Genomic DNA, 15454 nt, shown 5'->3' with positions numbered 1-15454 from the left:
TTAAAGCCATCTTGATCATTACAGGGAATTACCTGCTAGATTATAGTGCAGGATGCTACAGCACAACATATATGGCTAGAATTCTCTAGAATGCAAGCATTCCAAGGCCCATTTGTAATTGGTTCATGTCATTGCGGCACCACATTAGGCTTGCCTAATAGTTTGTAGATTTCTGTACTCCTGACAAATTAGTTATTGTTAAAATTACATCTACTGATTCATCATCGTTTGACTTTGCCAGTCCTGCATATTTTGTTCGTGCTTTTCCATCCTAATTTTTCATGTCATATATGATTTTGTCTCTCAGGCCAGACGAATTTCAACATTGCCGCTGCTGTCCAGCATGTGATGTCCACCCTCGTCCAGTTCTGCACAAATCTATCAGAGTGAGTCACCAAGAATTATTTGCATGTATCTAATCACTGCCTTGACCTGATATAACAGGTTGAAAGGTCATGGCCTCTGTAACATGTTCTGTTCAAGTGACAAATCAAAGTGGTTTAAATACCAGTGCTTTAGTGGTTGTCATATCATGTATAAGTGGCCTGGAGGCAAAGTGGAAAATATTGAAAAAAAAAAGATGAAAAAAAAGATGAGGCTTTCATAGAGTATTGATGTATGTCAGAAATTCTCTCATGCAGTGCTCAAAGTGGGAAATATAGTTTCATGTTAAACTGAGCACAACTGATGATTCTGTGGACTGGCAGATAGTTTAGTTTTTTGCTTATCTGAGCCACAGACTGAAGTGAAGTATCATTATAGCATTTTGTCCCTTGTGTGTTGACTGTAAACATTCTAGCTTTTTGTCGTCTTTGTAGAACTCATTTTAACGAAACTTGGCAGAAATCATCCATAGGTGAAGGGGGATACAAAATTGTCAAATGCTGTCTCTTAACTTCTTCAGGACATTTTCTTAATCACACTTTCAGTCATACAAGTTTGTTTGGTAGTTTTCCATTTTGCATTGCCTAGTTTACCTGTTTAACAGCATATGCGCCATGAGATGACACAACATTAGAGACAAACATGGCTATTCCATTGACAAACTTGAAACTTGCTGTAGAGCACTGTCACTTTGCCTCAAAATCAATAGATGTACGTGCATAATATCATTCATATTTTAAGTGTTATATGTCAATTTGTAAAGAATGCTGAACTGTTAATTATGGTTTTATTGGTGTCATGTGTAACAGCTGGTGTCCAGAGTCTTCGTCCAACAAGGAGCGCATGGTGGATGTCCTCTTCCCTCTACTCCTGGATGCCAGCACAGAGTCTGTTGCTGAACCAGTGAGTAGAAACCATTGTCAATCACAGCTCCCATTTCTTGGATTTTTTTTTAATGTGAAGAATGAGAAATGTTAAGGAGAACTCAATGACTGGGAAGTCAAACTTTGCAGTCAAGAGCATTCTCTGAATGTGGCTTGACACACCTGCTTAAAGTCTCCCTAATTTTGCAGGAGGTTCCCTGAAAAAAATATGTTTTCTTTGTGTATTCATATAATCAATATTTAAATATCCATTTAATTTGGAATTACTGTTGCCTATTGAGATACATGCTGAAATATCTCTGGCGCTGATGTGTTAGAATGTTGGCAGAACTGATTATTATTATCCAGCTGAAATCATTAGTATTTGTTGAACTATTGCATTATGCAATGAAGTTTTGGACAGTGACCGTCCACACTGTTAAACTTTTCAGACTTCCTCTGCCACAAGCTGAATGTCGAGTAGCTCCTTCGTATGTTTCTATAGGTTCTGACTTAATCATGATTTGAAATGTAGTTGATATCTTTATACTATACGTCGTCAGCTAAATTGTGAGGCAATTCAGTTCAGATGCAGCTGTATTTCAAGGGGAATTACACTGATTTTGTTATCATTTGATGTTCATATCACTTTCACAGCGAAATATATAAGGATATATCAGCTGCTCATGAATTTCAGTTCAAATTACTGGTCAATTTGCTTAATCCTAGCTTTCTTGTTATAAGTCTGAACTCAATATCACTTCCTGTCCTGTGTGAACTTTTGATTTGTCATCCAGGCAACTATCCTATTAGATAAACCTGTGAATGATTGTGGACTGTTGCCAACTGACTAAGATTATCTAAATTAATTATCAACACATTGTGATTTCTTTTAATCTATCTCTAAATGCCCAGGCATCCAGTGCTGTGAGCCAGATTCTTGGACCAGCTGATGAGGATACGTTCCTTACCCGTCTATACTACCAAGTCTTTGTCAACTTCCATGACATCTTTACCAAGCATGCACAGAAGGACAGGTGAATGCCACAGCTTGAGTTGTTATATTCTGATGCTTAATGTATACCTCGTATAACACTTTTGCAACCATGTTTCTGTCCGCTTTTGTCTGTAGTAGTGTGTAATGTGTGGTTTGGAAAGGGCATGGGATCAAACTAAATGTTAAGTGAGGGTGCAAACACTCAAACTGAATCTCAATTTACAATCCATTGCTGCATATACTGTATCTCAACATGGTTTCTGAGAATGTCACTCTGTAAATATCATGACATTGCGGTGTAAAGAAATTGATTGTAGGGATTCACAGCGTGTACATAGCACACATACATACATTGTACTTTGTTCTGCTTATAAAGTTTATGAAGTCTGCACAAAGTGTAGTTCTATTTTAAATGAAAAGAAACCCCAGATGCTTTGTTTGTGAAGTTCTTATCTATTTTTGTGAACATCACAAGAAATCAGCAGAAGGTAATAGCGTAACTTCTTAAGACCCTGGAGTTGACTTATTTCTTTGCCTTGCGAGGTAGTTGAAAGCCATCTAATCATGGTATGCATAGATGGAGATATCGCTATTCTCCATTCAAGACTTATTCATAAACAGTAATCCCAACCTCTCCATGTATCTTTGATCCCACATATTGATATTTGTGTAGTTGCTTGGAGGATTCCATCTACCAGGAATGTGTGCAGGCCATGGAGGCTCATTTAGACAAGGAACCAGCCAAGCGAGCCCTGGGCAAGGTGTACACAGAGCATGCAGGTTTGTATGTACTCATCATCAGAAGAAATACTGACTTGTGCTGCAATTCAGTTTATTTTAGGATTCCATACCAAGTGTAACATCTGATGACGACCAATTATAATGTTTTGCTGCTTGTTTGTTTATCAGGTGAAATGGTGTATTAACACCATGTTTATTGACTTTCTTTTCACAGAGCTGATTGAACTCCTGCTGTCTGCAGCCAATGAGAACCTCTCTGTGGAGTTTGGCACGAAAGTCCTCAAATTCTTCAACAAGCTCATGCAACTAGGTAAATCTGGAGATGTAAATGTGTTTATCACACGCGAACATGCATGTTTCATTACTGCATGAGATATGTGTGAAAAGTTTGAAGTATGAACAGAGACTGCAAATGTTGGATAATAGATGACCATACTTTTCTTTTGAGTGGACAGTTTGTTTAAAATGTTAGTGTGTCTGTGTGTGTGATGTTAGCCATTTTGATTGACTGAATGCCGTGCTAATGAACTATTTCTTTTCTCTGTATTTAGCTTCAAATTATACAGTGATTATAATGATATTAGCATACAGCTGTAAGTACTGCTGGATCAGTAGAAAGATGATAATACACCTGACCAGTGTAAACATTTAAGAGATCTGTAAAAGACTGGTGTATGTTTCCCCTCTGCAGCTGAAGAGCATCCCAGTGACACCTACCTTGACACTCTCTGCACCTCACTGGGTCGGCAGGGCAGCTCCAATCCCCAGGCCCTGCAGCACTGGCTGGCTGGTATCATCCGAGACAGTGACCCCAGCGGCAAGGGTCAGGAGAACCGCATCTTGCTGCAGAGTCTCACTTCTTACATTGTCAAGGAAAACAGGTGAGGAGTTACAAATGACATTGGATTGGAAAGCAGAAAATATTGTACAAGCTTGGGTGACCTCTTGCATGAGTAGAAGATGACTGCAAGACACGGTTGCATGGGGGGGAATGTTTTATAGCATTTTGTGTCCTTCTGGGACCCAAAGTGGTGGCAAACCCATATGACTTTATGTCAGTGGAGTGCAACTCTATTTCCACTTTCTGCATAGAGAGACCCCAATTTGTGCTGAAGGCATCGTGAAATTAGAATTTATGTACAACTATGCAAGCAGTAACATAACTTGTATGACACTGTAGTTATATTACCATTATATGCTTTGGAGATGTTCCTAATCTACTGACATTGAGCAATGTGTTTTGTCATCCTGTGTATGATTGCTTATTTGTCTCATTGATTTCTCTGATTCTGATTTAATTCACCTCATCATTTATCAAGTTGCCTCCCCTCAAGGAACATCTGACTTGTAAATTTGCTCTTGATAATAGGATAATGTATACTTGAAACATGTAAGATAAACTTGATAGAATATGAAAATTTAAATGCAAATTTGTTATCGAAATTACATTGGAAAGGGTATGATATACGGTGAAGATTTCTCGTGTGTGAAATTATACTATCTTGTCTGTGATAGTAGTCCATACAGTCCATCAAGCCAAGCTGATATGGCAACTGGTAGCCATAAGCTATATGAAACACTCTATAGAGTACCAACGTAGATAAGAATTGGCTTTATCGTGTGTCTGTCTGTGCAGTCCTGTGGGTGAAGGCGTGGCATCGGCCCTCCTCAAAGCCCTGATACCCATGTGCACACAGCTGCTGTCCAGTATAGGCAGTGAGTCCTTTGGGATTGCTGAACTCATGCCAGTCATGATCACGCTGGCTGGGGCAGGGTCTGGAGTCGGCCATGTGGAGCTATTCAGGGCTGCGGGTGATTGGCTCTCATCATGGTGAGATATCATCCATATTTATTAGGACTGTCATTCTTATCTTCTTGATTGTTGATTCTAGTAAGTTCAATTATGCTTTCTCTCCTAGAACAAAATTTGCCTCTTTTTGTTATTTATTTCTTTTTACAGCAGTATCTGTAAAGTCTAGATACACTACTTATCAAGGCAGTTCATTCCATTCTAAATCTTTGTCTCACCAGTATGTATTTACTGGAAAAACAATCCCTATAATTTAACCTTTCTGTCTTGCATATTCTGTCTCTTGAAAGTGATAAACTATTGAAGATGGGCTGATTTTGCTAAAACACGCATTTCCCATATATTTCCCGAGTATACTCAAGACTCTTCCTCAACGGGTTAAGCAGTAATATGCAGTTCCCGTGGAATTTTTGAAATATACCAGTAGGTACAATTTGTACTTAATATGTGGAATGGGAATAATCTCTTTTGTGTTCCAGGAGAAGTTTGAAATCAATGTGAATGTGTGACTACTAATTACCAGTGATATGACACCTTAACATTGTGTTTTTAAATATTGAGAGTAAATAATCAAGCTCAATTGAAGAAATCACTCCTATGGAAATCTCCTTGGTACCGTCATGACATGGGCTCCTCCATTCACTTGTCATCTCTTTTTTGCTTTTCTGTACCCACAGCAAGACATACCTGTCTCACAAGAATGTTGCTGAGAAGATTAGTGAGGATGTTACAGAGGGAAAGGTTAGTAGACATGTGTCACTCAGGGGGTGAAGCAGATTTTTGAGTGTTGTATCTCTGAACACATGTTTAACTAGCGAAGGTGGATGGGGGGGGGGGGGACTGTTATAATGTCAAATGTGTCCTTATGATGTGGGAAATGATTGCTATATTTTACTCTCTTGCTGCAGTGGAATAAATGCCTCTCTTTATTTTAGCAGGTGGGATATCATCAATGTGATGGTTTAAAGTACTTTTGTGTGTCCTTCAGATCTTGTCTGCTTTTTCATATGTTTTCTTCAGCGGTTGTAATGTATATTTTTTGGAATATCTTGATAAGATTGTATTTTCAATATGCAAATTGGACTTGATACGTGTTGATATTTCAAAACTTTCCTACAGATGAACAAACAGATTTGTTTGCAAAGAGTTGCAGAGATATATTCCCATTACTGTGATGTGAAAGTTGTTGCTAATATATGTTGTGTAAAGATACACTCTATGTTAACAAATCTTTTAAATTTACCCTTTCATTGGAATTACAGAAATTGCTGCATTTTTTTTTTTTACTATCTCAGCCTGTAATCACTTCCCTCTGAAATATTAACCACTTTTTCATCGAGAAGTCAACTCCTAGTCACAATTGTTTTTTAATTGTATTTTCAGCACCACACCATGATGGAAGCAGCTTGCTATCTCCTCTCCTACATGGCCAATGTACTTGGAGCACTCAAACAATCTGGAGACAAGTAAGTCAACCTATCATAGCTGAAAAAAAAAAGATGGAATTATGCTCAGAGGTTAAAGTGAGTAAAGTTAATGTGAGACAGTCTTTAGATGGAGAGTAACCACTATGACAACTGTAACTACAGAAAGTGTCTGTTTAGTAGGGGAATAGCATTTCTGGTTTCCCACCATGTGTTGTATACAATGTACATGTCAGTAGTTATACTCAACTGTAAGCTATAATCTGTTAGATATCTTCACTTGACTATTTTCAAATTGTTATCAACATTTCCAGCGTGAATGGTGGTCAAAGATGCAGTTATAAATTTTTCTTTTATCATCTGTTAGGCCTTACCAATGCCATGAAGCTATTTTATATGTTCCATTGTGTTTTGCTGATACGTAGTAGGTTTCACTGTGGTGAATCTTGATTATGATGTTGTGAAACGAAACTTTTGACATATTTGCAATATCTCTATAAACTCTTATGAACTCAATCTTTGCCATATCATAGGTCTGCATTCCCTGCCATCGATATGGATGCTGCCATGCAAGATGTGGACTCTGACTGGGCGGAGGATATTGTACTGGAGGAGGAGGATTCGGGAGGGGAAGATTCGGTGGGTGGAATTCAGGGATGGGGAAGCAATTACAGAACAGTCGTTTGTGACAAATGTGGTTGATGACCAAATATTAGAATTAAATGCAAATGAAGGGATTATCCTTATTGTGATAATCAGGATGAGGTGTATGTCAAGAGAAAATTGAACAACAATATAGTGGTTTGTGAGATGAGAGATGGCTGTATGTGTGTACTACCTGTGTTAATCATAGAGTAAACCTAATGACAAATCCCTTATGATCTGTTTGTCTATTCATGTATAATGATGTTCAGAAAGGGGGAAGTGATTTCTTTCAAAGAAATTGGAATGAATTATTGACTTTTGTAGTTTGTGTTTTAACTCTGTGAATGAGAGAGCAGAAAGAATTGTTTGATCATGACTTGATTTGTCACTAGATGCCTTGACAGTAACTTTATGAAGGAATGCCTTTGTATATGCCATGAAGTACTATGGCTAATTTACAGTCACAGTCACTTATATTTGTGTTGTGTACATTCATGCGAATAAAAATCTTCAACATTTTACTTGATGTAGTGTGCTACATCTATCAAGTAATTTGTTTGAAAAAGTGCATGAACCCTTTGGTAGCTGTCATTCTGATTTGAGTTAATCCTGGGTGGTGCTAATAACTGACCAGTCTGTCTTTGGTGATCTTTTCAGGATGAGGATTCTCTGTGCAACAAACTCTGTACTTTCACCATCACTCAAAAGGAGTTCATGAACCAACACTGGTGAGTGATGAAGATGAGGGAAGTGGGATGCAGTGATAATGATGATGGGAAGATGGGGTGGATGATCGTAAGACTGGTGTGATGAAGGTAGCAATGACAATGACTGCTGCCAGTAATACTTTAAATCACCAGCCTATGGATCTGATGTACATGTATATGCTCGTGTATGGTAGGGCAGTTTGTAGAAATTATCATAAAATTGTATTTCTGAACATTCAAGTCTGAGAGTGCATTGTAGTTAAAGCAGGTGTGCAAATGTGACATCCCTATTTCTTTGTCAGCATTTAATTCTTGCTTACACAGATTTTCAACATGGTTTGGTTCTCCTGTATTTTCATTGGTCTTCATTTTTATTCAAACTTGAATATGGAAGAAAAAAATTACTGTATAAGACATTAAAGATAAGATGTACAAATGTATTAGTTTTTTCTCACAATGAAAATCCAAGCCATAATCTTGATTTAACAGTGATTGTGTCTGTAATGTACTGTGTTTTTAATGGCTATCTATTTTATTTTTTTTTTTATAATGATTTGCAATTATGATTTAGTTGATAATGGTTGTAATGTTACTTCGGATATGATCTGACCTGTATCTGCATTATGCTTTGTGTCCAGGTATCACTGCCACACGTGTAAGATGGTGGATGGGGTCGGAGTGTGCACCATCTGTGCCAAGGTGTGCCACAAGGGACATGAGTTGTCCTATGCCAAGCATGGCTCCTTCTTCTGTGACTGTGGTGCCAAGGAGGATGGGTCATGTCAGGTAAGGCAAATATTTCACTTCTCTGTTCTGGGCTGCCTGATCTATAAACTAGAGTCAAGTATTAACATGCATGGAGTATTTACAGATGAATGGAATAGCTTGTTACCAGGTCCTCAAGATGTGTAGTTTCCATTTTATATAACTAAAATACAAAATTGACCACTTAAAGACAATCACACTTTGCATACAATAAGCAAAGGTCTCATGTATATTATGCAGTATATTTCTGTGTTTTTATTGTGCAATTTACATACAGTTTTGTGTACACCATAACTTGAATATTTGCAAAACTTGCATCTTGTGAAAATATTGCCTCTTGTATCACAAGTGCACTGTGTGTTTCTTAGGAGAGAAATAACTAGAAAAATGATAATACATGACTTCCATTCTCTTCCATTCTGTCAATTTGTTAACTATCATCATTGTGAAATATACATACCATATACAGTACTTTTGTATATTGCAATGGTAACAGTTGTGATTATCAACTATTGCTTCATGGATTTTTTTGGTTTTGTTTTTACAGAGTTGGCTCAGGGCTAAATAGATTAATATATCAATAGCCTATGACTCTTTCTAGTGTCTTCTTAACAAATGGACAGAATAGAATATGCAAAGTGAATGAAAGTAAAAATGAATATATATATATATATATATATATATATATATATATTTTTTTTTTTTTTTTTTTTTTTTTTTTAGTGAGTAAAAGTGGGATGTCAATTAGACATGCTGACAAATGTGATGTAAGATGTTGTTTTCATTGCAAACCCTATATCTTGATTGTTATGATAAAATGATTAAACTGACATGTGTGATTAAAACAAACCTGGATGAAGGCATACTAGTCAACATTGCACAATCAAAATGCTCTTGTATGACTTACACCTGAATTTCATCATTTCCATTCATTGCCATGCAGACTTTGGTCAAGCGTACACCTGGAAGCAATTTGGAGTCCAGCATGTCCAACACATCGGTCACTTCTCCCTTCTCATCGGAGACCCAGCCATCGTCCAGCAGCGGGGGAACCAGCGGTCAGCCATCCAGTGGTGGTACCAAGACTTCCACTCTCCGCCAGCGTGGCGGTGGCACTAGCTCTGGGTCTGGTACGACTCCGGCATCCTCCCTGGGAGGCGGTGTGCTGGTGTCTCCCGGAGACCGTGGACCGGGAGGTGGGGAGAGCAGTGGGGGAAAGTCCCTAGTGAGGAGCAGATCAAATTCAGGCAGATGCTTGGAAGGCAGCTAGAGAAGAACAGAGAATCTATCCTCAAGCTTCTGGTGAGTACAGATTCTATGAGAGATCTGCAGTCAGTAAAGTTGGAGATTTTGAATATATGACTGTTGTCAGGGAACCTATTGTTTGATGAAGAATAGCATCACATGATTGTTTCATTCGATTCTTAGTCATTGCCTAATAAGCTTCTGTTGTGGTTGTAGGTGATTTTCCAGTCAGTATAGCTTGTTGCTATTCAGTATAGTGTAACACATGTGCCTGCCTATATCAACAACAAAAAAATCTCTTTTTTAACATAACACTTTGTTCCCCTTGTTTAATGTGCAGGAGCAGAGTGGAATGGGCCAGTCATGTGATTGAGCTGCTTCAGTCCCTTACTGGTCCCATCGAGACTCACTGCAGCCGAACCTCAGCCATCGGTGCCACGGCTCGAGCTCAGAAAGCCCTGGCTGACCTGCACACTAGGGATAAAACAACAGAATCAACGGACCAACTGATGGTGAGTGGCAGGGGCAATCTTTGCAACTCTCTGCAATGTGTGATAGTGCCCCAGCCTTTTTTGATATGTACACCACACTAAATTACTTCCAACAACAAGATGTGAATACCAAAGATTAGAGTATAATTTGATATCATTCATATGCATTACTCAGCTGTGTATTGCAATTATGTCAATTTAACAATGTGCCATACATGTATTCATTTTTTTTTTCAGTACTATATGTTAGGGATTTAAATGTCATGTTTGGGCCTTTCAAACCATGTCCAATCTGTAGATTGTCATAAAAGAGTACGGTTACCTCTCAAAGTTACTTCAAGGATAGGAGGGGGCACTTTAAAGCTTATTGTCCTTCTTCCAGTAGAACTTTATATTGCAAATAACTCTATGACTGAAGTTTGACTTGTAAGATATGGTTGGTTGTCTCAGCTGTCTATTAGGGAGCTTTAGATTTTAGACGCGGCGGACGTTCAAAGGAAAAAAAAAATGTTCCGAGCTTGCGCAGTAGCGCGTCGTAAAGTCAATCTATTTTTAGCTTGCGTCGCCTGAGTTGTTTACTACGCGTAATGGGCTATTTTCACGTCCGCACAGCTTCTGCGACGTAGAGAGCTCCTTCATGCACTGATCATATAGGGGCGCCATTTTATTTTTTATACGTTGCGTCCCAGCGTAATCTAAAGCTACTTTTCCACACGATGCAGGGAGAGGAGAATGTCCAGAGCAAGCGTCGGCTCAAACGTCTGCGCATCAAAATCTAAAGCTCCCTTTTGTCTTATCAACTTCTCCATCTGTGTCTTTGTGTCTCAGGTCCCCACCTAGGGTCACAAGAGGGGGCCTTTGAGAATGTGCGGGCCAACTACTCCGGGGACCAGGGCCAGACAATCCGCCAGCTGCTGGGTGCCCACATGCTGCGACGAGTGGTCATGTGCTGCCTGGCCTCCCCCACGGCCGCCGCCAGCACCTGGCTGTCTGCCATGAGAAGGGACGGATCACTCTCCTGCAGCTCTCAGCGCTACTCAAGCAGGCCGACTCCAGCAAACGCAAGCTGACGCTGACTGTGAGTGACCTTTAACCCTCACCTTTATGTGCTTCGTTGTGATATCCTCCTAAAGAATCATAATTTAAGTGTGTTTCAAAGCAAATACTTGAACAAACGGCAAGAACATTTTGTTATTAGTAATGTTTGCATGATACACGTTTGATTTCAAAATAGCTGTCCTAATCATGCTGCATTAGTTTCCTTGTATCAGCCTACCTGTTAACTTGTACATCAGTAAACCAAATTGTGTTCGCTGAATACATATTTCTTAGAAATTTACTAACTCTGCCTTTAAGCTTTTCGATTCGAAGAACGTATTTTCCTTTCTATGTAGAGCTCATTCTTTAGCAAAAATGTGAAACAATGAGTTCATATACAGGACAATAGACAAGTTCTCTGCAAGTTCTACCAGCAATCACAAGAATAAGGCAGAACCTTGGAATGCCAGTGTTTCTTGATCTGGCCTCTGAATTATGTTAATATCCTTAATACAGTGCTCTGTTGCAAATAATTATGAAAAAAAAAAGATGAGAAATGATTGCTTTATTTAACTGATGATACATTTTTTTTCTCCAGAGACTGTCTTCAGCCCCTGTACCCTTCACAGTCCTGAGCATTGCTGGAAACCCATGTAACGAAGACTTCTTGGCTGTGTGTGGATTGAAGGTATTTCACTTATAGAGTTTTCCCATTCTTTTTTGAAAATGAGGGATTAAAAATTGCTCGTAATGACTATTGAATAAGCCTGTATCTCTGCCAATGATCATGTGTCATTTAACAGCTTTTTATTCCTCTTGACTGTCAGAGCTGACATAGTCAAAAGTTAACTGAGCATTAAATCAATTCTCAGTATTGTCATTGTGATTTTCTGTCATGTTAAGAAACTTTTGTAATTCTTGACATGCTCTCATGCTGGCAATGATAAAGATGATAGAAAGTTTTGTCAGTATGGCTGTTGATGCAAATTTCTCCTTCTCGTAGAATATCATGTTTGTATTGGTGCTGACACTAGCTTTCCTTCCCCTAGAAAGTTGTGTCAATACGGTCATTGATTCTGGTGTAGTGTTGACACCAGTATCTCCTTCCTCATAAAATTTGTGTCGGTGTAATCTAGACACCAGTTTTTTTGTCCGTGGAAATTTGTGTCAGTGTAGTGTTGACACCAGCTTCTCCTTTCTATAGAAATTTATGTCAGTGTATTGCTGACAATAACGTCTGCTTCTCTTTCCTCTAGAAATTGTTTTCATTGTAATGATAACACCACCTTCTACTTCTATAGCAATTTGAGTCAGTGTAATGTTGACACCAGCTATTCTTCCTCATGTTATTCTGCCCAGGACTGCCATGTGTTAACCTTCACCAGCTCTGGGACAGTGGCTGACCACCTGGTCCTCCACCCCCAGCTGGAGGCAGGGAACTTCATCATCAAAGCCGTCTGGCTGCCAGGCTCCCAGACCCAGCTAGCCATTGTCACTGCAGACTTTGTCAAGGTGAGTCTGCCTCAGTATTGAAAGGTAGAGAGAGTAATCTGTTGTCCGGACTGTGTGATATCAAAAATTTTATCACACTCTAACATGGTTATTATCCAATATGTTTTGGGCTCTCAATCAAAACTCAGACATATTTGACGTAATGTGATATTGATTTCAAAATATCTTGTAAACTGCACTAAAATTTTTCGCACACCTGGTTCAGATACATTGTATAAACCAATGTTGGTGTATTGACTAAAGAACAACTTGTAAACATCTACACAAAAGTTACAGATGTTGGATGTCTGAAAAATTCCTTTTGCATAATCCTTGTCAGCTTGGAGTGTAAGTGGCAGTCAGCCAGAGTTATAGGAGATCAAGCGATAACATATTTCTAATCATAACTTTATGACAATGATGTAAAGATCTAAAGCATTACTAGCACGAAGTGGATAAGGTGTTCTGAGGATAGCTGTATTGAGTTAAAGTGAGTTAGAATTTTTAGACTACATCTATCACATTTTTAAGTATTAAAATGTACTTACATATACCTAGCAAGAAATATCAAGATGAATGGTTTTCACTGTGATGTTGAATCACTGCAGTACCTTGTTTGCATTTTGTTACAGATCTACAATCTCGCCAAAGATGCATTGAGCCCCACTTTCTACTTCCTGGTGCCGAGTGGCAAGATCCGTGATGCCTGCTTTGTGTTTGACTCGGAGGAGCACTCCCGCACTCTGGTACTGATGTCCTCAGCAGGCTACCTGTACACCCAGCCTATGGAGGAGGCTAGTGAGGCCAAGCATGGACCCTTCTTTGTCACCAATGTGCTGGAAGTCAAACATGATGACCTAAAGGTGAATGAGTAGGCCCTACCTGGAGCTCCATGCGAGTGAAGCCTCGTATACATTCAGTTCTGACACTATATCTAACAGTGGTTGCAGTATGTGTGAAGTCACACAAATAACTTTAACCAGTGAATTTAGTGACAAGTAATATTGAGTGTGGTAGTTAGAATGGCTTTGCATCTGTAATGGACACTTTTATTTCCATAATGGAATGGCTGTATGGATTATTTTGCCAATCTAATTGTAGCATAATGACTATGGGTTCCAATAGTTTGTATGACTTTAAAGCTACTTGGAAGTGTTCACATGGAGTGAAGAACCCAGAGTTACTGTGTTGCCTCATGTTTCATATGGGGTTGTGAAATGGGGCCTGAATTGAAAGGGGAAAAGAAACCAAGTAAATTACAAGTGATGGGGCTTATCGTACACATGCTTTATGTGTTGAAACATTATTAAAGTATACATTTACAAAAGTGAACAGTTGTATTTGAAGAGAAAATAGAAAGAAATAAAAGGTCAGGTGTTTTTCAATCTTATCTCTGCATGAAGTCTTTTGCACAAATGTGCTGGTAGGTACAGGTGGTTATAATATGATGATGTTATTTTTCAGGACTCTGGTGGGCAGATAGCTGGAGGTGGTGTTTCCTGTTACTACTCACACACACTGCAGCTTCTCTTCTTCAGCTTTGCCCAAGGTTTGACCTCGTGTTAAAAAATTAATATGTTGTAATATGATATGATACGATATATTACAATACAATATGATATAATGCATGAAGAGTAGTATATCATATATACTAATGTCACATCACATCGCATCAGATCATATCATATGTGATATCATACAGAACAATATGTCAGATATAATGTGCTAAATAATAATGGTTGATGAGAGTTATGGACATCATAAGTATGGGTGTCTGTAGATTGAGCACAAAATCAGGTGGCATTTCAAAATTATGTGATTCTTCTCATGCCTAGAAACAGAGTGGGAGCTACAAGAGGGAGAGAACACACAAAAAGATATAGCACTATTTGCAGAACAGGCGTTAAAGGGATTACATATTGTGGTTGAAATATGCACATCCTGTTCCGTATCCTTCCAGTAGCAAAATGAAAGAGTAGTGTATGTGCTGTAACTGCACCTATCACTGGAGGTAGTTTAAAGTGAGGTTAGGGCATTGCTATGAAAATCTCCAGATAATGTGGAAGTGCCACATTCCCTTACTCCTCCAACTCAAATGGCTATTCTTGGCTCAGTTAACATACCTGACAGCTATAGGCAAAACAGCTAGTTGTACTCAAGTCAGCATATGATAGGGGCTACATGTATGGATTTGTAAGAGGTGTAAAGCACCGTTAGACATTTCGTAATGCTTTTTCTCATAGATGATGACTCTTCACATTTTCTTTCCTGCCTTTCAGGAAAGTCATTCTGTGCACCCATCAGCAGCAGTCATCTCTCCATAGACAAGATTTTCCCCATCACCATCAAGAGGTAAGCAGGAAACATCGTTTTGATGAAGTTAGGTTACTACAGACATGCATTTTAGGCTTGTGATAGTTTGCTACATGACCAAGTTTGATTTTTCTTTATTCAATCCTTTCTTTGGAGATTTTTTCAAGAGATCTACCTCCACATGTTCCACTGTGGAATGTAATTATGTGGGTATTTAGCTGGAATATTCAAGTTCGTTTAGTAATCATGCAAAGTCATTGCTTGCTTTTGTGTGTGTGTGTTGTGCTCTTCAGGACTACATTCATTTTGTTCACTACAGCATATATAAGTGAGCAGAATCAGTGTTGTAGTACAGAAAGATTAGAAGAGGCATTCCATGTAGTTCATATCTTTGCATTATTACTGTCATTTGTCTTTCATGGACTCAAAGAATTCATTCTTAGTAAAAACATTCTCAAAGAGAGAATTAATAGATATATTGAAAATAAGGGGAATCATGAAAATTAATGATAATGTATTTGTTTTGTTTTCTCATCTCCA

At 38.6% G+C, this 15454-nt stretch overlaps 1 protein-coding gene across 1 annotated transcript in view; it reads left to right on the top strand.

Annotated features, from left to right (window-relative positions):
• LOC139718452 (E3 ubiquitin-protein ligase UBR4-like) overlaps positions 1-15454 on the top strand; it is a 95341-nt gene that overhangs the window by 26680 nt on the left and 53207 nt on the right. Inside the window, 23 exon segments of the mRNA XM_071629923.1 lie at positions 308-386; positions 1194-1287; positions 2163-2284; positions 2918-3024; positions 3200-3295; positions 3677-3866; positions 4622-4816; positions 5473-5536; positions 6179-6261; positions 6753-6858; positions 7522-7592; positions 8210-8357; positions 9280-9555; positions 9558-9638; positions 9922-9936; positions 9938-10097; positions 10901-11035; positions 11038-11150; positions 11709-11798; positions 12470-12622; positions 13234-13464; positions 14066-14150; positions 14881-14953. Of these exon segments, the coding sequence (XP_071486024.1) occupies positions 308-386; positions 1194-1287; positions 2163-2284; positions 2918-3024; positions 3200-3295; positions 3677-3866; positions 4622-4816; positions 5473-5536; positions 6179-6261; positions 6753-6858; positions 7522-7592; positions 8210-8357; positions 9280-9555; positions 9558-9638; positions 9922-9936; positions 9938-10097; positions 10901-11035; positions 11038-11150; positions 11709-11798; positions 12470-12622; positions 13234-13464; positions 14066-14150; positions 14881-14953 (2767 nt within the window).

The sequence above is a fragment of the Diadema antillarum genome, unplaced genomic scaffold, assembly GCF_040938485.1.
Source record: "Diadema antillarum isolate AM-2024a unplaced genomic scaffold, OU_Dant_1.0 scf00000094, whole genome shotgun sequence".
NCBI lineage: Eukaryota > Metazoa > Echinodermata > Echinoidea > Diadematoida > Diadematidae > Diadema > Diadema antillarum.
Note: the sequence above shows the minus strand (reverse complement) of the source record. Positions and strands in the feature narration are given on the sequence as shown.